The 27,017-nt window shown below is 34.7% G+C and overlaps 1 protein-coding gene across 1 annotated transcript; it reads right to left on the bottom strand.

Annotated features, from left to right (window-relative positions):
• Window positions 1-1,865: 1,865 nt before the first annotated feature.
• On the bottom strand, window positions 1,866-4,928 carry LOC107795909 (peroxidase 64). Its single transcript, XM_016618614.2, has 4 exons — window positions 4,654-4,928; window positions 3,313-3,501; window positions 2,980-3,142; window positions 1,866-2,522 (listed from the first exon to the last, which is right to left on the bottom strand). Exons 1-4 carry the CDS (start codon window positions 4,855-4,857, stop codon window positions 2,125-2,127), a joined length of 954 nt encoding a protein of 317 aa, XP_016474100.1. The 5' UTR covers window positions 4,858-4,928; the 3' UTR covers window positions 1,866-2,124.
• Window positions 4,929-27,017: the final 22,089 nt, after the last annotated feature.

The following is a 27,017-nucleotide window of genomic DNA, read 5'->3' as shown; positions in this document are numbered from 1 at the left end:
AAGTTTTTGTTTGTAATTGTTGAACTTAAGCATAGTAGCTGAAGTTTTGTTCTCTATTTGCTGAAGTTTTTATTTGTAATTGCTGAACTTAAGCATAGTAGCTGAATTTCAGCACTAAATAAGTTGAAGTTTTTTTGTCCTGGATTCATTTGTTTTGTCATTAAGCTTTTTCAAAAACTTCAGCAGAAGATGCTGAAGTTATTTAGTTCATTTATAAAAACTTCAGCACTAAATAAGCTGAAGTTTTTTTGTCCTGGATTCATTAGTTTTGTCATTAAGATTTTTCAAAAATTTCAGCAGAAGATGTTGAAGTTATTTAATTCATTTATAAAAATTTCAGCACTAAATAAGCTAAAGTTTTTTTTGTCCTGGATTCATTAGTTTTGTCATAAAGCTTTTCAAAAACTTCAACAGAAGATGCTGAAGTTATTTAGGTCATTTGTAAAAACTTCAGCACTATATAAGCTGAAGTTTTTGAAAAAGCTTTCTAACATACTAGATAAATAATCAGATTGCCAACATTAACTAAATCATAAAGTTTGGAAACAATAAACGTGAAAAGAACAGAATTATCATGAAAAGAATCACTAAGTGTGATCTTAAACTTCCCGTACGTGAAAATATTCACAAATTATTATCTACTAACTTACGTAATTATTTATAATTTATTTTTAAATAATTTGATAAACATACTTATGGCAATCATCCCATGAACTGAAGTTTCATAGCAACACCAGTAGCAGCAGAAGAAAGAAGAAGAAGAAGAAGAAGAAGAAGAAGAAGAAGAAGAAGAAGAAGAAGAAGAAGAAGAAGAAGAAGAAGAAGAAGAAGAAGAAGAAAACGAAGGAGGAGAAGGAGGAGGAGAAAGGGGGCTGAAGTTGTTTAAAAAGTGGGTACCGTTAAAACATTTTAAAAAAAATAGGTATAGGCTAAATAGAGGCGACCAAATAGGGTGTCCCGTGCAATTTTTACGGAAATGACACCAGTTTGACACTTTTTAAACATGCTATTTAAAATTTACAGTTTATAATGTATTTTAAAATTAGTTAATTTCGCTCAAACTTCACGACACGACGTCCGAGAGTTTAAACCTCAAAATTCAAACTACAGGACATCGTGTCCTAAAGTTCAAAAATTGTGTCCAGAAGTTCAAATCTTATGTCCTGAATTTTAAATTAGTTGTTCAGAAATTCAAGACACTTAGTTCTGAATTTCAAATTAGCAGCGCAAAAATTCAGGACACTAAGTCCTGAATTTCTAAATTCGGAATACTTAGTTTTGAATTTTGGGTGAATTGGCTAATCTTTAAATACATTGTAAATTGTGAATATATTTCAAATAGCGGGCTTAAAAGTGGCTATTGCTGCACTTTGTCCTCTACTCGAAGCCCAATAAGTTCAGGAGTTTGACTAATTTGATTTAAGAGGCATATGTTTTTTAAGTGATTGAAAATAATTGGAGTAATTCTTAATTTTTTTTTGGTTCACTTCTTATAATAAAAATGTATATGGTTATGCTCCATTCTTTATAAGTAATCATGCAAAGATTTAAACCAAGATTTTGTGATCATTCGGAAGATGTTTCACAGCTTTTAGTAAAAATAAAAATAGGGCTCTCGAATATGTTCAATTACAAGGACCGAAAAATGAATACTTGTGAAATTTACCTCATTTTTTACTAGGGAGATAGCCTTGATGTTAGGGTGAGAGTTGAAGAAGTTCTGTATATAACTTAAATCATTGTCAATAACTTTAGTTAGGACACTAAAGTTGATTAAAAAAAATATTGGTCTTTCACTACCAAATATTTTAATTTTCTATTCAGGATATACCCAGTCTCAAAAGTATATATCAGATGAAATCAAATAAAGAAATCGGAATTTATTTCCACAAGCTCCATATTACAATTCAATAAGGATACAACTATACAAGAATTCAATACTCAAATAAATACACTCACAAATTCCTCTCAAACTTTACAAACACAGACTTCAAGCGTTCGCTTTTTATTCTTAAAAAAACTATTAATCCCACAAAAGAATAATAACAAGAAAATACAATTCAAAATAAATCAAACGACGAATTACAATACACAAAGCCTGTGAAATTATTGCCATTTCATCACCTAATTAACAAATCTGCAGTCACGCCTTATTTCTTGACCAGAACCACTAATACTACTCATTTTAATCATTGAATTAGCAAAAGCTTTAAAAAACTCATTTTGAGAATTGGCAAAAGTAGAAACTAAATTTTTGGTTCTTGAATTTGTGAGCAAAGTAGAATCTGAAGAGAAAAGACCCTTATTCTGCAATACTAACTTGTAATATACGTTGTCGAATAAAAATGTCGTAGAATCTAAGGTAGAGCCTGCATTTTTCACTGTGTTTTTAATGGGACATACTTTCTTTAACGTAGCTGCAAATGATGTTTCTAATGTTGGGTCAACGTCGTTTTTCTTATCGAATTTGTGGATTCTGTTTTGGAAAGATGAACAATGAGAGAATCCTAAAGTGTGTCCTCCTGAACATTAAAAAAAAAAAAAAAAGATTAAAAAATCAATGCACCGATAATGTAAAAGAAAATTTGTCAGACCACTTGTAAAACAATTGTAGATACCTATATTTAATAAATAGTGATTAGTAATCTAAAATAAATGATAAGTAACTTGAACTTGCTACCGTCAATAAGTTAAATTACAATAATGGTGTAAAAATTTATTTTATCGTGTAAATAAATAAAATCAATTAATTTTTAGTTTCAACTAACTCAGAAGAGACTTATATATGTCTATACGAACTAATGGTGTAAAAAATATTTATACAGTCACACCATATAAAATATACTTGCAAGTAACTTTATGTTATGTGCATTGACTTTAACCTAGAATAAATAAAAATTAACTTTATGTTATATATATATAAATATATATAAAACTTAAATCCATAATTTTTTTCTTTTACTAATAGAGTGTGTTTACCTGAAAGTGCAACTAAATCATCCAAAGAAAGACCTCTTTGAGAGAAGCTTTGTTGCAATTGAGAAATATTGAAAGTTGGAGGAGGTAATTGCTGCGTTTCACTAGCCTTAGAAATTCGTCCATCTTTTCTACCTTTTGGCACTTCCCAATTAGGTCCTCCAGACTAAAAAAAATAAAAATTGAGCCAATAAATAATTAAAATATTAGTACTCTTGACTCTTCAAAACCTCTAAAATCAAACTTATAATTCACTTCAATATGAACATAATTAGTCTAAATATTTTGAAAGTAAATAATTAGGATGAAGTTTTGGTTGTAGTAATTAAGACTCACAAGTTTAACAGCATCTCTAGCTGCAAGAGCTAAAATATCAGCACAGGAGACAATTCCAGGGCACATATTTTCGATTTGTTTCTTAGCAACGTCAATAACATAGAAAGCATGCAGTGAAATATTAGGAGGTCCATCTTTCTCTGCTTGGTTATTTTTTGTCGAATTCAGCAGCACAGAACCATCACAACCCTGCCATAATAAAAACATCATAAGTTAAATAATAACCACCATAATAAGTATGTCCTAAGATTACACCATAAAATGAGCATAGTAAAAGAGAGTGCATATTTTCGCTATTTCGTTTAAGTTATATGCACTGATAATGTAGAAAAAATATATTATACAATCAGGTTATTTGTAAGATAGTTATGGATAAATCACTCTAAAATGACATAATAATAAAAACTATGATGCTGCAATCCCAAAGTCAAGCTGGGGTCAGATGCGGCTCAATAGTACGGGAGGTTTAAAGTCAAGACGTGATAAGAGACCTTAAACTTGTTTAATAATTTTAGATATATTTGTTGAAGTTTATTTTTATTTTATTTTTTGAGATGCAGTTTCATCTTGACGATGTAACCAACCTCCTTTAATCTTTGTTGAAATATTTACTAACCTTTGATAAGATTTTAAGTTTAATTTTGAATTTTTGCTTTTCACATGACCGTCAACATAACTTACTATATGACATTGCCTCATAAAGTAACAATCATGTAGAAATTTATATTTACAAAGATGATAAGTATTTTATGATCTAATTAGTTTGAAGCGTTCCGACAGAGATCTTGAAAGAAAATATCTTATAAAGTTAGAGTTGTAAATAAAATTATTCAAGTTGGAGTAAGAAAAAAAAACTAGAAAGTAACTGCAGATTTAATTGTCTTTCACTTTCATTTGAATTTTCTCAACCAACTCTGAAAAAGACAACATAAAATATAAAACTATGTTATTAACGATCGGTGACAAGGTAGCAAAAGATGGTTGAAAAAAATTCTTATCACTATTTAATAACAAATGCAATTGATATTTAAATTACACATAAAAATATTAGCTTTTGGGGCCTTTAATTTTGTGAGGCCTAAAGCGGCCGCTTTAGTGGCCTGGGGGTTAAGCCGCCTCTGGCTGGGGTCGTCATATGAACATGTTGCGCCATTTAAGCTCATCATAGGTTACAACAAGTAGATATCTATGATAACCGTTAATTAGTAACCAGATAAAAATGGTAACGAGCATGTTGTATATTATACGTTAATATAAATTGCGACGATCGTGTAGAACTTTACAGTATCAATATACATAACTTACACAACGATTGATGTATAAGAGTATAAGTAATTTTACCCTGACGAAACAATCATGGAAATGCATCCTTAAAAGAGCAGCTGGAACTGTTTTGTCATTCCACATAGCTTTTCTTACAACTTGGGTGATAGTTGACTCAGCATCTGGACATGTTTTGTCATAGTAATTGGAGCTTAGGGCATTCACACATGAAAATAGCACAAAAACAATTGCAAAAGCAACAAGAAATTTTTGTAATGCCATCACAATAATCAAAGATTGATCAAACCCTATGTTTGTTTGTGCTTTTTTGAGTGTGAGAGTTAAGGCACTGTACGAGGAGCATTTAAAGGGTAGACAAGAGGGAAAGAGACAGTAGGAATAGTTGTTATTGGAATCTAATCATATGTTTGTTAGCAAGTTTGGTAATCTTAGGACCAATGATTAAATAGAGTGACAATATTGAAAAAGGAGTTGTTTGTCACATTTTTATTTAATTCTTGTTTATGAGGCATAATCATTTTTCTTAAGATAGAATATGATCCCAGTTCCAATAATCACCTATTTTAATTTTGTTGGCAACTCAGATACAAAGGGGTAAACCAATGGTTGCTTAATCCCCACATGGGAATCAAGTTTAACATAACTTTTATTTAATTCTGTATGAGGTATGTTCATTTTCTTAAAGCCAGAATTATTTAGGAACTCACTAAGAAAGAGGACCAAATCGATTAGGGGCAAATGGGTGTCTCTTATGGGCAGGGGCGGATATAGTATATTAATGACGGGTTCAATTGAACCCATAACTTTCGACATAGAATAAAATTTTATATGTAAAAATTGATTAAATTGCAAAAATAGTAAATATGAACCCATAACTTTAAAAATATAATGAGTTCAATGATAAAACCTAAAAAGTTGAACTCACAGAGTTGAAATCATCCGCCTTTGCTTATGGGTTCGTCTCGACCTAATAATTTTGGCTCAAATTTTGTATATATACTAAAATTTTCACTAAAAAGTACAATTAATAAATCTTAAACCCGTTAAGTTAATTGATTATGGTAAAATTAATAACTCGTAACCATAAAATTTAATTCTTGAATCTACTTCTTCAACAAATGGGGGCTGAATTCCCACATGGGAAATTAACCAAATGAGCAATTTGAGTTTTTCATTTTCTTGAAACCAAAAAACGATTCCAGATATCCAACATTAGTGCACCTATTCCAATTTGTGGGCAACTCACTAAAAGAATAACATTAATGGTTTCTCAATTCTCACATGGAAGTCAGCCAATTAAACAAATACCACGTTCATTTGTTAAGCAAGAAACAATTCGAGTTCTCAAATTTAAATCATCCATTTAATTTTTGTTCGCAACTCGATCAGTTAGAAAGAGTAACATCAATGGTTGCTCAAAACATTAAAAGAAGAAATTAAGTTTTTTGGTACGTTTTTAAGACTTCACTTTGGCAATGTAAAGCCAAAGTATAGTGGCAAAAGTTCAAATATCTAGCTAGCTAATCTAGAAATTAAATCGCAGTTAGTCAGATTCTTAAATATATTTTCATTGTCTCAGACTTCCAAACCAACTATATCATGCACTAATTTTTCAAAAATTTATGATCACCAAATACATGCATCATGCATGTAATATGTACACCACAATTTTTTGGATAATAATAGCGATATTATACTAATATTAAGATGGTTCCAAAATATTACAAGTAGTACTTTTATAATGGTCGTTTATTAATCAAAGTTATGTACACACACTTTACATAAATGTAATATTATTTTATGTTCCCTTTTACTAGTTCAATGTATTAAAATATATTTTTTTTCTTTTATTTTTCCAAGTTTACTCTTATCATTAAGTAACCATTTTAAATATTTATAGGAGTACTATTAATTAATATTCTTTAAAAGGATTGCAAAAAATAAATTGCACAAGTAAAAGGGAACGAAGGGATATCGAGTCTCTTAGCTAGGGAAGTGTGTATATGGTGTAAAATAATATATCTTTTTAATTGATTTCTATTGAATTATTCCTACAGTTTTTGCATCTTCACCTCTTAGACGTAATTTAACTAGTTCTAACTATTATCCATTATATTTTAGAGTTGACTCGCCGCAACTCTCAACAAACCATCATTAAACTAGTAAATCATAATTAAGCGACACTAGTAAAGCATAATTAGCTTCAACTAATGTGCATTGAGATTAGATAGCAATACATTTTGAAGTATATGTTATAGTGTCACAACATAAATTTTATCTAGAATATAAATTAAAAGCTTAGTTTGTGTCATATCGAGGCTAATTTGCACATATGTCTATGCTGATTGGGTGGAGCCTCAATTAATATAATGAGAGGCCAACCTTCTCCAACAATTTATGACACATAAATTAAAACTTGATGCACGTCGGTGGTTATATAAAATTCTTATATTTTCCATATTTCAAATAGTAAGACACCGTGATAAAAAAATAGAAAATGTAAGTTAGTCTCAAGTCGTGATGCCTATTGCAGGGGCTGCTATTAGTACGGATGCTAACTCGGAGATATGGTTTTGTAGTTCATTACTAATGTTATTTTGATCTTTTTCATAAAAAATCGATAAAATATATCATTAACGACCTGTAAAATAACATAGAAGATTTAAATCATTTCTATATGGTGAGCTTGCTATAGGGACGACCGAGGAAGGTCTTAATCCCCCCTCCCACCCAATTCTGATACAAAGTCTTTCTTACTTGCACATATTTCTTTATTTAAAAGTTAAATCATTCTTTTCTTAAAGTCAATAAAGAATTTTTGTTATTTTTCTTCAAGTCATTAACAAATTTATTTTGTTATATTAGAGTGCAAGAAAATGGACAAACACATTTGTTAATGGACAACAAAAACACATTAGGATCCGTCGGTAAATTTGAAACTATGCTTTCCCGCCCAAGGCAATTGGTTTTTAATTTAACAAAAATTATATATATATATTACCAACCGGAATAAGCTTTAATCAAAATTTTTCGATCGAGTTCGGTTGGAAATATAATTTTAAAATAATTAAAATATAAATTCGGTTGGTTTTTGTCAACCTTTGTATAAATAGCTTTTAAATAAATAATATTTAATACTTAATTTATATATATATATATATATATATATATATATATAGTATATATGTATATATATGTATATGTATATATATGTGTGTGTGTATGTATATATGTATGTGTATGTATGTACATAATATTTAATTGACTTATTATCCTAAATTTTAATATTCAATATTGTGATGACCTTTTGGGTCATAGCTTGGTTTAGAAATAAATTCTGTGTTTCGAGGCCTTAAAAATCTCTCTCTGTCTCACCTCGATTTGTGTACGCAGTCCGAACGCGTAGACGGAAAGTCATTATGTGAAAATCTGTAAAAAGAAAATGATATAAAGTGCCTTTAAAATGAATTTAAGTTGACTTCGGTCAACATTTTGGATAAACGGACCCGGACACATAATTTGACGGCTCCGGAGGGTCCGTAGGAAAATATGGGACTTGGGCGTATGCCCGGAATCGAATTCTAAGGTCCCAAGCAAATGAATTTTTAAAGAAAATTATTTTCTGGAATATATATGAGTCTTTAGAAATGAAAATTGTTTGGAAGTTGATGGTATCGGGCCCGTATTTTATTTTCGGAGCCCGGTACAGGTCTTATATGTGATTTAAGTCGAGCCTGTAAAATTTTGGTAAGAAACGGAAGTCGTTTGATGTGATTCGGATCCGTAGTTGTGAAAATTGATATTTTGAAAGTTTTGAGATTTTCTTAGATTTCTATGCTAAATTCGTTGTTTAAGATGTTATTTTGGTGATTTGATCGCACGGATAAGTTCGTATGATTTTTTTTGAGTTAGTATGCATGTTTGATTTGGAGCCCCGAGAGCTCGCGTGAGTTTCGGATAGGTATCAGAAGGTTTTTAAACTTAGAAATGTTGCAAGTTTTCAGCTCTGGTGCACAGGGATATTGTGCTTCGCGTTCGCGTGGCTTCACTAGCGAACGCGGAAGGCAATATCCCTCAGGTGAAAAATTATTCTTCGCGAACGCGGAGCTTGGGACGCGAACGCGAGGCTGTGGGGGGAGTACCCTTCGCGAACGCGTCCAGGCACTTGCGAACGCGTAAGGTTAATGGCCTGGGGGAGGGGTTTCACATTTGCTCTACGCGAATGCGGCCACCCGACCGCGAACGCGAAGGCTCTTGGGGCTGAAGCTCCGCGAACGCGAGCCTGTGATCGCGAACGCGATGGTCAGCTGGGCCTGACCCATCGCGAATGCGATGAAGACCTGTCTAGTTATTTTAAATCAGTAGTAAAAACGGGCAGAACCCATTTACTTCACATTTTCGAAATTTGGGAGCATTGAGGCGATTTTCAAAGAACAATTTCTTCCCCAAAACATTGGTATATGATTCTAAACCTTTTTCTTTCGATCCCATTGCATTTCATCAATTTTCATCCTAAAATCTAGGGTTTCAAGGTAGAAATTGCGAAATTTGGGTAGAGTTAGGGCTTTTTGAATAATTGGAATTTAGACATCGATTTGGGGTCGGATTCCGAAACTAATTACATATTCGGGCTCGTGGGATGAATGGGTGATCGGGTTTTGATTTGAACCTTGTATTTTGACCAAGCGGGCCTGAGATCGATTTTTGACTTTTTGGGAAAATGATAGGAAACCTATAATTTAGCCTTGAGATTTGATCCTTTAGCATTTATTGATGTTGTTAAATTAATTTGGATTAGATACAAGTAATTTGGAGGCGAATTCTAAAGGAAAAGCGGTGTTTTAGGCTTGAGTTGGTCGTGGAAGTTTGAGCCTTTGAGGTAAGTGTTTGGTCTAACCTTAGCTTGAAGGATTAGGAGTCGAGTCCTATTTGCTATGTGTTATTTGTTGAGTATAACGTATAGGCATGGTGACGGGTATCTATATGTCGTTGTCAAGCATGCCCGTGAGTCTTAAATTGAAATCGTTGTGTTCTTAATAAGTATCACAAAAGCCTAAGTTGTTAATTCTCTGTGTTGGGAAAGAATTATGATTATTCTCGTGAAAATTGCCTATGGTTGAGCATTGGTGCTCGTTGAGGTTTCTTGTGAAGTTAAATGTTGGAACAAGTTTGGTTATAGCTGATTCCCTTGCTAGGACGTATTTACTTATACTGTCGATTTCCTTGCCGGGATGTTGTTGTTCCCTTATTGTTCCCTTGTCGGAACTCTTTATGATTGGTGTTGAATTGTATATTGGGACCGGGTTGCATGCCGCAACAATATTATATTTGGATCGGGTTGCACGCCGCAATAATATTATATTCGGATCGGGTTGCACGCCGCAACAACAGTATATTTGGATCGGGTTGCACGCCGCAACAATATTATATTTGAATCGGGTTGCATGCCGCAACAATATTTATTTATGATTTTGATCGGGTTGTGCGCCGCAACAATAAAGGATAAAAGTGGTTATTGATTTGTTATGGTTTCCTTATTTTTTTCTGCTGCGAATTTTAAATTGTTCCTTACGCTATTCTCCTAAGTTATTGTTAGTAAATGATATCCCCCCCCGCAGCATGTTCCCCCCTCCCATTCTTAACTGTACATTTCTGTTTTATTTTTCGTTGTATATGGTATAATTGTACAGGTTTATTTGGTAGTCTGGTCCTAGCCTTATCATTACTTCGCTGGGGTTAGGCTAGGCACTTACCAGCACATGAGGTCGGTTGTGCTGATACTACTCTCTGCCTTGTGTGCAGATTCCGGAGCAGCAGCTTTTGGACCTATAGCTTGGGTTGCTGCATTCAGTCCATACGAAGACCCAAGGTAGTCCTGTAGGCAGCCGCAGGCCCTAGCGTCTCCCTCTATCTTTTCTTCCTGTTTCACTTATATAATTCAGAAACAGTGTTGCATTTATTTTTCGGACCTTGTTTGTAGAATTCTTAGACCGTCTGTGGAGTTGTGTACCAATCTTGGGTAGTTTTTGATTAATAAATCATGTTGGAATTATGTAAATGGTTTAATTGTTTCTTCCGCTTGTTTTAAACTTCCGTTGTTTATAGACTGTTGATTCACATTTGTTAAAGAATTAAAATGGGAAAAAGGTAATTTGTTCAAATGGTCGACTTGCCTAGCTTTCACTAGTAGGCGTCATCACGACTCCCGAGGGTGGAAAATCCGGGTCGTGACAAATATCGAATATAGATTATATATATATTATACTATACTATGCTATATGTACATCTTATATAGCTTATATACTATACACTTAGTGTGTGTGTGTGTATATATATATGTATATGTATATCTTATATAGCTTATATACTATACACTTAGTGTGTATATATATATATATATCTTATATATAGTTCTATAAAATGTAGTGCTATATTAATATTTAAGTTGTAGCAATAACAATATTTAAATGTGTTATAGTAAGATTTAATCGAATATCGCTTATATATACTACACTATATATACATCATAATATATATATATATATATATATATATATATATATATAAAGGAAGCTATAATCCGTGCAAAAATTAACTAAGCAATGTCAGCACATATAAATAGTAGAATTCCAAAAATTAATTTTTATCATTGAAAAAACTTAATCGCTTGTGATAATTACACTAAGCAAATGAATATAAGTTGAGTGTTGTAATTCATATGTATTCTCACTTTAATTTGTGTCTGTTACGATAAAATTATTGGATTTAATGTAAACATCAAATAAAAAATATGAAATATATTTTTTTTTCTTTCGATCATTATCAGGGTCTTAACTCGCAATAAACGATTGCAGGCAAGCATAGCCTATGGTTGAGTTTAAGTTACATTGGGCCAATTTGGCATGACATGATAATAAGGTCCAAAAATTAGCATAAAAAAAGCCCAGATTTAAGAATGGGATTTTTTCCTAACTATACCATATATGAAACCTTATTACCCTAAATATGCATAGTTTGTTAATTACCCGCCCAGTCCACACTTGAACTACAATTTATATACCATTCGACTATTGGGCATTAAAAGGGCAGAATATTCCCTAAAAACGCGCTAAAATTAAGGAGAGAATCTTGGTGTTAATTGATTCTACATTAAATTCAATTTTAAAAAGGGAAAGGAGATTTCGCATCTGCGTATTTTTCTCCAGAACTACAATTCAAATTCTCGAAAAAAAAAAAGAACGAACAATTCAAATTTTCGAGTTTCAACAACTCAAAGTTGAAAAAATCTGTTCTTTCATACATTTTCCACCATTGATAGCCATTAAAAGCTTGAAAGCTTTGAATTCAAATTTGGGTTTTGAAAAATCATTATTTATTTGGATTTGGTGTTGTTGTAAATAATTCGGAATATATTTAGGAGTTTATATCTCAATTTTGAGGGGTTTTGGTGAAGATTAAACTGGGTTTTGACTGAATTTCAGATTGAAACTCGAAGAAGAAGAAGAAGAAGAAGAAGAAGAAGAGAAGAAGAAGAAGAAGAAGAAGAAGAAGAAGAAGAAGAAGAAGAGAAGAAGAAGAAGAAGAAGAAGAAGAAGAAGAAGACATATTTCTAGAAATTATAGATAAATTGTAGAATTGTAGATAAATTGTAGATTGGGAAGACTAAAACTTCTACAAATCTTCTACAATTATGTCGAAAATGCCAATTATGCTACAATTGAAATGAGAATTGGGATATTAAAATTCAATGTATCCAGTTTGTAGATATCTTGTAGATAAATTGTAGATTATTTGTATTCTGATTGTAGATGCATTGTTTTCTGTTTTCACAAATCCAAAACGACTAAAGCTTCTACACAATTACTACATTTATAGTACAATTACACTACAATCTATGTTGAAAAAAAATGTTGACTACAAAATTTTCTCTTTATCTACAAAATTTCTACAAATAAACTACAAATCAATTTTTCCAGGATTGATGAAGAACAAAACAGCAGAAGATGCAGAAGATGGGCCACCAGAGTTGCTCTTTATTCATGGTGGCCATACAAGTAAAATTTCTGACTTCTCATAGAACCCATGTGAAGACTGGGTCGTCGCTAGTGTTGCTGAAGACAATATACTACAAATCTGGCAGATGGCGGAAAACATCTACCACGATGAAGATGATATACTCAATGGGTCTCATCTCTGTATTTTTTGAGAAGGAGAAGGAATGGAGAAGATAAAGAAATGGGAGGGGGAAAACGAATATGGTCAGATCTTAGGAATTAAGGGGAGAGAGAAACGTGGGATATATGGATACCTTTAATTAAGGAGTAAAAACTGCCCATTAATTAGACCATTAATTAAGTATGGTATATAATTGGTAATTTGGTATACGAGTTTGTAATTAAATCAAACCTTAAACATTGAGGGTAATAAAGTTTCATATATGGTATAGATAGGTAAAAATCCCTTTAAGAAGGGATTTTTTCCTAACTATACCATATATGAAACCTTATTACCCTAAATATGCATAGTTTGTTAATTATCCGCCCAGTCCACACTTAAACTACAATTTATATACCATTCGACTATTGGGCATTAAAAGGGCAGAATATTCCCTAAAAACGTGCTAAAATTAAGGAGAGAATCTTGGTGTTAATTGATTCTACATTAAATTCAATTTTTAAAAAAGGAAAGGAGATTTCTCATCTGCGTATTTTTCTCCAGAACTACAATTCAATTTCTCGAGAAAAAAAAGAACGAACAATTCAAATTTTCGAGTTTCAACAACTCAAAGTTGAAAAAATCTGTTCTTTCATACATTTTCCACCATTGATAGCCATTAAAAAGCTTGAAAGCTTTGAATTCAAATTTGTGTTTTGAAAAATCATTATTTATTTGGATTTGGTGTTGTTGTAAATAATTCGGAATATGTTTAGGAGTTTATATCTCAATTTTGAGGGGTTTTGGTGAAGATTAGACTTGGTTTTGACTGAATTTCAGATTGAAACTCGAAGAAGAAGAAGAAGAAGAAGAAGAAGAAGAAGAAGAAGAAGAAGAAGAAGAAGAAGAAGAAGAAGACATATTTCTAGAAATTATAGATAAATTGTAGAATTGTAGATAAATTGTAGATTGGGAAGACTAAAACTTCTACAAATCTTCTACAATTATGTCGAAAATGCCAATTATGCTACAATTGAAATGGGAATTGTGATATTAAAATTCAATGTATCCAGTTTGTAGATATCTATAAATTTTCTACAAAAAATCTACAAAGAAACTACAAATCAGTTTACGTATGTATAAAGCAGTATTGTTTTGAAGGGTATCTACAAAATTACTACATTTATAGTACAATTACACTACAATCTATGTTGAAAAAAAATGTTGACTACAAAATTTTCTCTTTATCTACAAAATTTCTACAAATAAACTACAAATCAATTTTTCCAGGATTGATGAAGAACAAAACAGCAGAAGATGCAGAAGATGGGCCACCAGAGTTGCTCTTTATTCATGGTGGCCATACAAGTAAAATTTCTGACTTCTCATAGAACCCATGTGAAGACTGGGTCGTCGCTAGTGTTGCTGAAGACAATATACTACAAATCTGGCAGATGGCGGAAAACATCTACCATGATGAAGATGATATACTCAATGGGTCTCATCTCTGTATTTTTTGAGAAGAAGAAGGAATGGAGAAGAGAAAGAAATGGGAGGGGGAAAACGAATATGGTCAGATCTTAGGAATTAAGAGGAGAGAGAAACGTGGGATATATGGATACCTTTAATTAAGGAGTAAAAACTACCCATTAATTAGACCATTAATTAAGTATGGTATATGATTGGTAATTTGGTATACGGGTTTGTAATTAAATCAAATCTTAAACATTGAGGGTAATAAAGTTTCATATATGGTATAGATAGGTAAAAATCCCTTTAAGAACTTGACATATGGTAGCCTAAAGTTATTCTCTCTTCTAATGGTTCAACTACCATATTAAAAATAAGCTCCAAAAAAAAATTCCCTTAAAAATAGCAAAAAAATATTTAACACACTCTCTCTCTTCTCTCGTAGCAACCATCATCCTAAAAATTAGGTTTCATTTCCTTGAATAGTATCCGAAAAATCTCCCAATTTTTTTCTAAATTATTTCTCTTATTTTTTTAATCTGTATATCCAAATATATATAACACCGTAATAATTATATTATTTGTATATAACAGTGTAAAACATAATAATAATATATATATCAAAAAGTATATCAAAATTTTATTTTCCTTCTTTGTATAATACATTTCAGATTGAAAACCCAAGTTTCAAGACGACTCCACATATGTAGCTTGTGTATATCTCCATGTACATCAGTTATATCTCATGTACATCATGTGTATCTATGTATATCCATGAATATTTGTGTTATATACACATGCGTCCATAAAAAAATTATGTTATATACACGATATACAAAGTGATATATACACACGCCCATAAAAATCACTGTGTGATATACACTGATGTACACAATATACAATATGATATACACATGTCGTAGTTGAATTTTTGGGTCTGTTTTTTTTTTACCTAAAACCAGTTTAATCACTTCTAATATTGCTCAAATTTGTATATAGCCTTGTGAGCACCTCATTTTTGCCCTACATGAAAATAACTCCTAAAAATAGACCAAAAAATAATTTTAATTGATTTTTAGGAGTTTTTCTTTATTTAGTTACATTTCATGCATTTTTCATATTTTAAAATCATAGAAAAATCATAAAAAAATTTCATGTTTTAATTTCATACCATCTTAGGTTCAATTTGCATGTAGAAATTAATTTTATTAATAAAACAAACACAAAAAATTGTCATTATTACATATTTAGATTTTAGTCTTTAAAATTAGCATTTTTCTTTAGTTTTAAGTTAATTAGTTATTTTAATAGATAAACAATTTTAAATTTTACAAATTAGATTGATTTAGAATTTTATTAGATTTTAAAATAAAAAAAAAAAGAAAATGGGAAAAAAGATTTTGATTCAGTATTTGAATATTGGGCTAAGGTCTTACATAGCCCAAAAATGCCCTAAATCCATCAATTCTTTTAGCCCAAATGCTCTAAAAAAATAGCCCAACCCAAAACCCCATCTCCTGACCCACCTGACCCAACCCAACCCCTCCCCCCCCCCCCCCCCTTAATTAAAGAAACCTAGCTAAAGACCTATGACAATCGGACCCTCCCCATTCTAGATCTAAAAAATCGGACCCTTCCTCTATCTTCATAGAGCAGCGTCGTTACCTCCTAAGAAAGGGGACTGCTCTCTCTCTCACCATCTCTCATTTTCAACAGAGAAAAAGACCATCTCTTCGACAAAAACGAGCAACGACATTCAAAGAGCTCCGTTCTTTTTCAACGAAAAGTAGCCTTCTCCTCCTTTATCTCCCATCCCAGCTCGTTTCAGCCGTGAAAAGCTGTTATTTCAGCTCTCAAAGCAAGCAGCAACCGAGAGGGACACAAATCGGCCACTCCCCTTCAAACAAACTACCGAAAATTACCGCCCAAACCTAGTTGAAACAGTGTTGTTTTTTTTGCTGAAGATCTGAAAATCAAAAGCTAGAAATAATAGAAAGAAAACTGAATTTTTCGATAAAGATTTGAAGAAATACGATTTCAAAGATGAATTCTTTTTTCTGGATTTTCACAAGCTGTAGAGGTTCAAATTTGTTGATTTGTTGTTGCTGATTTTCTGGCGGATTCATGATGCTGAGCTCCTCACGTTTTTGCTAGTTTTGTAGCTATCGAGGTATTTATGCCTACTGCTATTTTTTTGTAAATCTTTGAAAGGTATAAAAGTTGATAATGATTATTTGTTGTCTTGAGATGATGAAATGTGGCATATTCTGGTTAATCTTTCATAGTCCCATTGAATGTCCAAATCCATTCTTTCTTTTGTTGTAATTTAGTTGGATAAACCGATCCAATTGTGGCATGTTTGTGTTGATGTTAGATATTTAAAGTTGAAACCCAATTGCAAGAGATGTTGTTTTAATTTATTACAAAAGTGGGATTAAAAGACCTCTGCCAGCTAGAATACTTTCATTAGTCTAATTCAATGGAAAAGCTTATGATTAAAATAGCTATTACTGTCAAAATTAGGCTGCTTTTGTCTGATGCATTTTTTCTGAATTTTATAACATGTGTGTGAGTTTTGGCTTATAGTTGTTTCTATTTGTTCTCGCTTTCTCAAGTCTTTTCCTTGATTGGTATGACCAACTGGATAATTTATCAGAAATGATTTCTATACAGAGCAGGGCACATTAGTTCTCCAGAAAGTTAAGTCATCAGAGTATTTTTTTTGTCTTTCGTTTTGCACCTGTGCTGCACTACTGTTGTGTCCTGAAATTTAGAGGGTACTGAACTATCTGAGGACTGAGAGTATCATCCTTCGCCCCATAATACAACCAGGAATTCAAGGCAGATTGAATTGCATATAGTAAAGTAAAGATGATATTTAAAAAAATAGCTTCATCCAAGGTGATGATGAAAAACCAAATGATTACCTGAACTCCTGTCCGCAAAGCAGAAATTGAATATATAAGCATGCTTAAATAATCTGATGGTTTAGATGTAAACTTGATTTATATAAGCATCTGTCTATTGAGTAATTGTACTTGATTTGTTTATGGATTTTCCCCGTTCTAAATGTTCAATTAGTGAAGAATAAAAAAAAAGTAGACTTAGAAAGATAAATAATGAACATCCATAGATTGCTTTAATTGAGTACAAATCTTTCAAAATAAATTGAGGCGTGCCATACACAAATAAAATCCATAATCCATGGCCCTCACAATAATCTCAAACTAGTGTAGAAAATACTTTGAACATTCGTAGTTTGCTTTAGGCGCGTTTTATAGCAAACCATCGTGACTATGGGTACGGTGCCCATGGCATAGGCATGATACCTAATTTTCAAATTCGGGGGTGCATTTTATGTAATCCGATTATAACAACTTCGAATTTTAATAAAATAAACATATCGTGAATCGCGGGTGCATTTCATATAGCGTGATTCGCGGTGTGTTCCAAAACAAACAAGTGTACGACTCGTAACTTGTTCAAGAAATAATTCCATAAATCCTAAAAGCGTTAAATCATTAAAAGCGATTATAAAGTTAAAAATGCACAATAGGTTTAAAATATGTAATAAATCAGATAATAGGTCAATAATTAATAGTTTAAGTGACCGTTCTAGAACCACAGAGTTAGGAAATGCCTAACACCTTCTCGTGGGTTAACATAATTCCTTACTTAGAATTTCTGGTTCGCAGACTTAAAATAAAGTCGAAATTTCCTCGAGTTGGGATTTTAAAATAAACCGATGACTTGGGACACCATAACAAATATTCCAAGTGGCGACTCTGAAAAATAAACAAATAATCCCATTTCGAATAATGTCACTTAAATTGAAAAAACTCCCTTATATACTCCCTGGGGTGGTAAAAAGGAGGTGTGATAGCTTTGGCGACTCAGCTAGGGACGCAAACCCAGAACTTCTGGTTCAGGGTTCAAGAAGTCGAGTTTAGAATAACTGTTATACTTTGCTTTATTTATTATCTGATTTTTACATGTTTGGGCCTAATGTGCTAAATGCCACTTTTTACCGCTTTGATATTATGTGAACTGTATATAAACTGCTGTAAAACCCTTCTCTTCTCATCTTCGGGGAAGTGCATGCTAGCGTGACTTATTTTCTGTTAGTGTCATGCCCTAATTTAGAATGAGGTTTGGACAAGTTACAAAGCCGGATGACCTTTCGGTTCCCGGTACATAGCCCCCCCTCGGCTCGAGTTGTTTGCTCGGGTAAACCAAGTCTAGAAAAATACACTCAAGTTTTAAACCTAGAATAACTCAGCCTCATGTCGGATCCCTAGTAGGAACGCTTGTTTGCATTACGTGCATTTGACTTTGGGAACTCAACACAGGGGTTGGATCCGTCTAGGACAGGTGTACCCAAATTAAAAAGACCATCCTGATGTATATTACGTGCTACTTGCGCATATGTTTGTTTCGGCTTGCATGTTGACCAGCTTCTACAATAGGGAAAGAAAATCAAAAAGAAAAAGAAAGAAAAAGAAAAGGAAAACCCGAGTGAGCAAGGAAAGAGAAAATTCACCAGGTTCTGAAAAACCCAAATATTTTTAAAAATAAAATCCTGAAACTCCGCCGAAATTATGAAAAGAAAAAAGAAAGAAAGAAAATAAGCCAAAGTTTTCAAAAGTCATGCTTCCCTTATTCCGTCAAAACTGACCGAACTACGCGGTCTGATTCTCACCGGATATGAGATACGTAGGCAAACCTCATCGGTTTCGGCCCCAATTTTCAAAAAAAAATCCAAAAAATATTTTCCTTTAGTTTCTTCTTTAAAAATCTTCCCTTAGAAAATTCAAAAAAAAAAAAGAAGTTTTCTTTTAAAACTCAAAAAAAAAAAATAGTTTACTACTTTCTCAAGTCTTTCATATGGAAAAATGAAATAAAAAAATCAAAATCCAAAATACGGGTTTCCTTCATTTTGAAGTATTTTTCCCAAAAAATCAAAAAAAAAATCTGAAATAAAAATCCAAAAATATTCTTTTATTCTTTAGAAGTCTTTCTTTTGTAAATGTTCATACAAAATTGAGAAAGTAAAAGTCCAAAAATATTTTCGCTTTTCTTAAAAGTGTTTTCGTAAATTAAAAAGGAAAAAAAAGAAATAAGAGAAACTCAGAAATTCAAAATATTTTCTTAAAAATCCTTCTTTTAAAAATCCACATGTCAAATCAAAATTCAAAAAAAATCTACCTTTTTAAGAAGTCTTTTCCCAAATTCAAAAAGAAAATCAGAAAAAAATAGAATAATAAAAAAAAAAAATTATTTTCCTGGTTTAAAAATCTTTCTTCCAAAATAAAAAAATTGAAGTCCAAAAATATTTTTGCTTTTCTTTAGAAGAACTTTTGAAAATAAATAAAAACTCAGAAATCCAATTTTTTTTTTTAAAAGTCCCTCTTTTGAAAATTAAGAGGCAACATCCAAAATCAAAAAATATTTTCTTCCTTTTTTAGAAAAAGATAAAGCAAATAAAAATTCAAGAAAAATATTTTCTTTTTACTTTTGAAATTCCCAAAGTTCAAATCAAAAGCAAAGGAATTTTTAGAAGTCTTTCTTTCAAAAAATGAAAATAAAATCAATATCAAAAATCCAAAAAGAAAATATATTTCATTTCTTCTTTTAAAGCATTTCTTTCGAAAATTCAAAAAAACAACAAAACAAAAATTTCAAAAAATATGTTTTTCTTTTTCTTAAAGCTTTCATGGTCTGGGTTGTATAAAAGTAAACAAAAAAAGAGTTAGCTTATTTACTCCATTCTCGATCTTCCTGAACTACGCAAGATCTGATTCATGCGGCCTCATGATACGTATGCATTCCCTATCTGATTCGATCATAGCTATAAAATAAAACCGAGTGAAAAATAATTTAAAAAAAAAAGAATTTTTTTTTGATTGAGTGAAAAAGAAAGAAACGAGCGAGAAAAGAAAGAGGAGCGACGAGAAATAAAAAGTGACAAACAAAAAGAGAAAAAGAGAGTGCCAAAAATAAAAGAGTGGCAAAAACAAGATAAAAAAATCAAGAGTGATTAAAGAGAGGCAGAAATAAAGAAAAGAGGTACAGAGTGAAAATGGTTAGTTAAGACCAGGATGAAACATGCAACCGTTCAAACACATGGAAGAAACGTTTAACTGTTTAGGTGCATTGCATCCAAAAGTGTGATTTCCTACCTGTTAAGTGTCTCAAAACTAACAAGGTTGTTGGGTGTGAAAATTAGCCAGGTTCTGTTCAGGTGGTTGGTTTTGTTGGTAATCTGGTTTCCCATCCCTACTTCACAACAAAGGAAAGGTTCCTATGGCCTCTGAAAGTTATCTACAAATCATCGATCCTGAGGAAAGTCCAGCACTGGCTATTCCACAACCAGAATCAGCAACTACTAAAGAGAATAGGATGTTGTGTCTCCGCATATTATTAATATGGGACGCCTGGTCTAATGGTAGTGAACCGCCAAGTGCAATTCCTGAGTTCCCCGAGTTTATCCTCAAGTCAGGTGAGGTTACCAACGCCCATGTGCCCAACCCGCTCATCCCATACGGGCACCCTCCAATGCCCTTCAATGATCCTGGCATGCCTTCTGTGGTTCACCTCTAGGCACCGGCTTCAAGGTCACCGTCTCTAATGTTCATCTTTCAGGGTCCACAACTTCAACCAGAAATGACATATGTGACCTCATGCTCATTCACTCAACCTCTACAATGTGATCTCTCGGTGGAGCAAGAAAAGGTCATTAAAAATCCTGAGCAAGAGGAAATGGCTCGAAAGAAGTCTGGAACAAAGCCTGAGAAACATGCAAGGTCTGAGTGGCCAAAAGAGTGTCTCATACTCTGACCTCTGTATATTTCCCCATGTCCACTTGCCGGCTGGCTTCAAGATGCCAAAATTTGAAAAGTACGACGGGCACGGAGACCCGGTCGCTCACCTAAAACGATATTGTAACCAGTTGAGAGGAGCTGGTGGAAAAGAGGAGCTACTAATGGCTTATTTTGGGGAAAGACTCATTGGAATCGCTTCTGAGTGGTATACGGATCAAGAAATTACTCATTGGCATGTGTGGGATGTTATGGCCCAATATTTTGTCTGCCGGTTCCAATATAATATGGACATTGCTCCCGACAGAAACTCTTTGTCCAATTTGAAAAAGAAAACCGCGGAAAGCTTCCGCGAATATGCTGTCAAATGGCATGAGCAAGCTGCCAGGGTAAAGCCTCCAATGGACGAAATTGAAATGGTCACGGTCTTTTTACAGGCCCAAGAGGCAGACTACTTCCAGAACATGATGTCCACTATGGGAAAGCCGTTTGCTGAGGCTATCAAAATTGGGGAGATGGTAGAAAGAGGGCTAAAAATGGGTCGAATATTGAGTCATATTGCTTTTAAAGCCACATTACCAGATGTTCAAAATGGTTCAGAGGGTTTGATAAATGGAAACGAGAGAGAAGAAGGAGCCATGATAGTTTCCAGCTCGAGGGGGCCCGCATGTCATTCAGCCAATCATATATGCTTCTTGAGATCCCTCAACACTAATATACCCTTCAAGATGCTGCTTATGCCGTGGCACTGCCTCCCTATGCGGTGATGAACATGCAACCTTACCCATGGCAGCAACATTATCCACAAAACCGAGCTTCACCTCCCAGAAATGCCCATCCTTACCAAGCTCCATATAATCCTCAACCAAATGATCCCCAATACAATCCTCGCCCAAGAGAGCCTTTCAGAAAGAATCAGTTCACCCATATTGGTGAATCGTATTCAAGCTTGTTCCAAAATCTAATCAGGCTAAATCTGTTGCAGCCAATGGCCCCGAACCGGCCAAACCCCGATTCCCCCTTGCACCGAGTTGTTGCTAGATGTGAATACCACTCTGGAGCAGTGGGACACAATACAGAGGACTGTTGGACCCTCAAAAGGGCAGTTGAAGATTTGATTGAAGCTGAAAGAATTATTTTTCGGGATGAAGAAGCTCCTGATGTGATGAACAATTTGTTGCCTGCCCACAACATCGGGCCAATAGTCGAAATGATTTGTGAAGATGAGAAATTTGATCCAGCACAGAAGGCCATTGCAGCCATTGTCGAGACAGAAGAAAAGCCGAAAAACGATCGCCAAGCCTAAAAGTTCCTCATCAGACGAGAGTCTCGGTAGCCAGTCTTGCTATCCTTTCTACGTCCGGATTATCTCAGGGTGTGATCGGGATGTTTTGCTTTAATGTCTTACTTTCCAATGTAAACTCTTTTATCTTCCAAAAATTGAAAAAAAAAATCAAAAAATCAAAAATCAAATGAAATTAATATGTCATTGTCTAGGAATGTCTCTTTTCTTAATCTTGTCATTTTTCTTATTCTCTTTTTAGTTTTGTTAAATGCAGATTTCATTAACATGACATGCTTTAAGACTTCATGCCCAGATCCTAAAACGCTGTTAGACTTTGAAATAATGAATCAAGAATTAGATCGCAATGAAGATAAGCTTAAGGAAATAAAACAAAGAGTTGGAATAGCTGAAGGAAATTTGGTTCCAGATTGGAAAGATCCGTATATTGCAACAAGAGTACTGCCAAAAGAGTGCGTTGTGCTTGGGACATATCGAAGGAAATGTCCCTCAAACAATTGTCAATGCAAAAGCAGTTAAAAGGTACTATATTGGATCCTTTGTATAGCATTAATGTTCTCCGATTGGGATGAAGAAGGCTTTCTTTCTCACTATCCAAATATTCAACCTTTTGCAAGCCCTTTGAGCCGGTCACTCTTCTTTGATTACCCTTTTTGGAACCTGAAAGTGTTATTGAAAAATGAAATGAAAAATAAAAAAAAAGAAAAAAATACAAAAAAAAAGACAAAGAAAATGAAATGAAAAAAATAGAGGAAAAAGGAAAGGAAAAAGAAAAGAAAAGAAAACAAAACAGAAAAATAAAAAAAAAATAAAAAATAAAGTTTTCCTGAACTACGTTCGACTTGATTCCGAAAGGATACGTAGGCAGCCTCTCTCTGGGGTTCAGTCACACCAAAATAAAAATTCAAATTCCCTCAAAAGTTGAAACTGGGGCAGAAGTTATAATGGTTCGGCGATGGTTTCGCGTGAAAGGTTTCAAAGTTGTAATTTAATCCAAATTCTTTTTACCCCAAATCTTGTTCAAGTCCTTCCGATAATCGGTGAGAATGTTCAAGGATCGGAGAGTGCAACTACTTGGATCTGATGCAATCAAAATAAGAGAAATAAAATGAGAGAGTCTTATTGGTGAAAACTCACACGGGCACAGTAAGGCGATAGTAAGCAGAGAAATTGAAAATGAGAAAGTCTTGTTAGTGAAAACTTGCAAAGAGCACTATAAGGCGATGGTGAGAAGAGAAATGAGAAAGGCCAGCTCGTGAAAACCCGCAAAGGGTACTCCTGATCGAAAAGAGGATCCTTATAGCCATCGGCACCGACAAAGTCCTGGCAAGGTTTCTCGATTTTGAGGCAAAAGTTGTGATGAATTTCTAAGAGTCAGACGGTTTACACAAATCAGGCATCCAGTCCAAAAGGCATGTCATGTTCATTGAAGTCCACATGTACCCCAGATAAGTCCTTCTTTCCTTTCCCCGAAAGGGACACTACTTGTTTTAAATTCATTCTCCATTCCATTGTTTGCTTTCTTTGAATATCTTTCGGTCTAACTCTGTTTCTGAAACTAAGACAAAGAAAGGATAGCAAGATTGATTTATAGGGCTTTCGTTTGATACAATCTAATGTGCAAAAGTCACCCAGCCTCGTCAGGGGCATCAAGTCGACCTCGACTGACCATGGCGGCCGATGCTTTGAAATTGTCAACTTTTGGAAGGAGAAAATGAGATTGAAAGTGCTTATAGAGGCAAATGCAGTTGAATAGGTTGAGTCGCATGTGGCTAACCGTCTCGGCAAAGGTTTGAAAAACCAAGATACCCCAAATTCTCTGAAATTAAGGTTTGGAAGAAAGAAGCTAGAAATGAAAGGCCTATGAAGGCGAAATAAAGTTGAAAAAGGTCAAGTCCTACGCGACTAGCCGTTGCGACAAAGTTGAGCAGCCAAAAGTTCCCCAATGCTCCGAAGTTAGAAAAAAAAAAGACAAAAAAGAAAAGAAAAGAAAAGAAAAATAACAAGTCAGAAGGGCAAGGCCTACAGAAGCAAAATAAAGTCGAAAAGGTTGATTCCCACCGACCAATCATCATGGCGGAGTCTGGAAAAACCAGAATTTCTCCAGTGTTAGAAATGCAATCGGTAATCAGGAAACAACCAGTTGCAGATGAATAGGGCCGAGATCAAGTGATTGAAACGCTCAAGGCCACAAAACCAACCACCATTTCAAACTAACAAATTGTTCTTTGATTTGAAAGCAGGAAAACTGGTGCAGTCCAAAACAACCTTGCAAGAAGCAGGTGCAATAAAGGCAAACACGCAGAATCCAAAACGGTTCTGCAGCAAAAGTTGACCCGAAAAGGGAAGTCCTTTTAAACTCCTCATTCATTCTCCCAAATAAAATGAAAAGTGAAGTAAAAAAAAATCATGGTAGCCTAGGGTCCCCAATCTCTAGCTACATTTCCCCAACATAGGATCTCATTCCCTAGTCGCTACCAGCATAACATGGTAGTCTTTTCCAGTATAGGATTCCACTCTCTAGTTGATCCCCGGCAGAACCCGAGGACCTTTTTTCCGGCATAACCCGATGACTTCCCCAGCATAACCCGAAGACCTTTTCCAGCATAACCCGATGACCTCCCCGGCATAACCCAAGGACATTTTCAGGCATAACTCGATGACTTTCCCCGCATAACCCGTGGGCCTCCCCAGTATAACCCGAGGATCTTTCCGGCATAACTCGATGACTTTTTCGGCATAACCCGTGGACTTCCACAGCATAACTCGAGGACCTTTTCCGGCATCACCCGTGGACCTCCCCGGCATAATCCGAGGACCTTTTCTGGCATAACCCGTGGACCTCCCCAGCATAACCAGAGGACCTTTTACGACATAACCCGATGACTTTTCCCACATAACTCGTGGGCCTCCCCAGCATAACCCGATAACTTTTCCGGCGTAACCCGATAACTTTTCCGGCATAACTCGTGGACCTCCCAAGCATAATCCGAGGACCTTTTCCGGCATAACCCGATGACTTTTCCGGCATAATCTGTGGACCTCCCTAGCATAATCCGAGGACCTTTTCCGGCATAACCCGATGACTTTACCGGCATAACTCGTGGACCTCCCCGGCATAACCCGAGGAACTTTTTTCCAGCATAACCCGATGACTTCCCCGGCATAACCCGAACACCTTTTCCGGCATAACCCGATGACTTTCCCGGAGCAACCCGTGGACCTTCCCGGCATAACCCGAGGACCTTTTCCGACATAACCCGATGACTTTCCCGGCATAACCCGTTGACCTCCCTGGCATAACCCGAGGACCTTTTCCGGCATAACCCGTGGACCTCCCAGCATAACCCAAAGACCTTTTCCAGCATAACTCGATGAATTTTCCGGCATAACCCGTGGATCTCCCGGGCATAATCCGAGGACCTTTTCCGGCATAACCCGTGGACCTCTCCGGCATAAACCGAGGACCTTTTCCAGCATAACCCGATGACTCTCCCGGCATAACCCGTGGACCTCCCCGGCATAACCCCAGGACCTTTTTCCGGCATAACCTGATGAGTTTCCCAGCGTAACACGGGAACCTCCTAGGCATAACCCGAGGACCTTTTTCTGGCATAACCCGATGACTTTCCCGGCGTAACCCGTGGACCTCCCAGGTATAACCCGAGGTCCTTTTCTGGCATAACCCGATGACTCTCCCGGCATAACCCGTGGACCTCCCCGACATAACCCGATGACCTCTCCGGCATAACCCGAGGACCTTTCCAGCATAACCCGTGGACCTTTTCCAGCATAACCCGGTCATTTTTCCAGCATAACCTGGTAATCTTTCCAACTTAGAGCCTCCGATCCCCATTTGATTTTCTTTTAGATATAGGGTCTCCACTCCCTAATCTCTTTTTTTTTCTCAGGGATACACAATTCTTATTTCATTGCTTTCAATAAAGAAGTAGTTTATATTTTTGTTACAATAACTCACGAAATTTTTCTACTGAAAATTGGGGCAGAAAAATTTCGTCTGTTTGTTTGTTTTGGTGCCTGAGCAGGTTTTTACCTTGAGGCACAAGTTTCAAGGCAACCAAAAGAAGAAGCCTCTATTCAAATAAAAGAAAGAAAAATAAGAAAAAAAGTGAACTCTAAGTGTAGAAGCGGAGAAAAGATGCGGACTGCTCATGATATGATTGAAGTGACAAACTTTGCATGTCCCGCCTTGATCCGAAAAGCTGAAGAAGAATGAACCAGCGGTTGCAGCTAACGAGCATCAAGATTCAGATCAGAGTCTGCAGGAAGAACCATCCAAGACTCAAGATCAAGCTTTAGAAGGTTATAGATAGGAATCCTGTAACTCGTAGTTGATAGGCCTGGATATTTTAGCTTTTCATTTTTCATTTTGGTGTAATAAGGTGCTCAACAAGCAGAAACAGCAGCAACAGAAGTGAAGTCACAGCTATTCAGTAGTTCCAACTACCAAAACTTCCTGAACTACACCGACCTGATTCCTTTATAGCCAAGGATATTTAGGCGCCCTCCGAAGAAAGGTTCAGTCAAACTTTTTCTAAATGCTTCCAAATGGAGTATCAAACGGGTAACAATTGCTCGTAATTGCTCACTTTATTTTTGCTTGATAATTCTTCATGTTTTCAAGCAAAGAGGGGCAGCTGTGAGCACCCAATTTT

This window comes from Nicotiana tabacum, chromosome 12 (genome assembly GCF_000715075.1).
Source record: "Nicotiana tabacum cultivar K326 chromosome 12, ASM71507v2, whole genome shotgun sequence".
In the NCBI taxonomy this organism is placed as follows: Eukaryota; Viridiplantae; Streptophyta; class Magnoliopsida; order Solanales; family Solanaceae; genus Nicotiana; species Nicotiana tabacum.
Note: the sequence above shows the minus strand (reverse complement) of the source record. Positions and strands in the feature narration are given on the sequence as shown.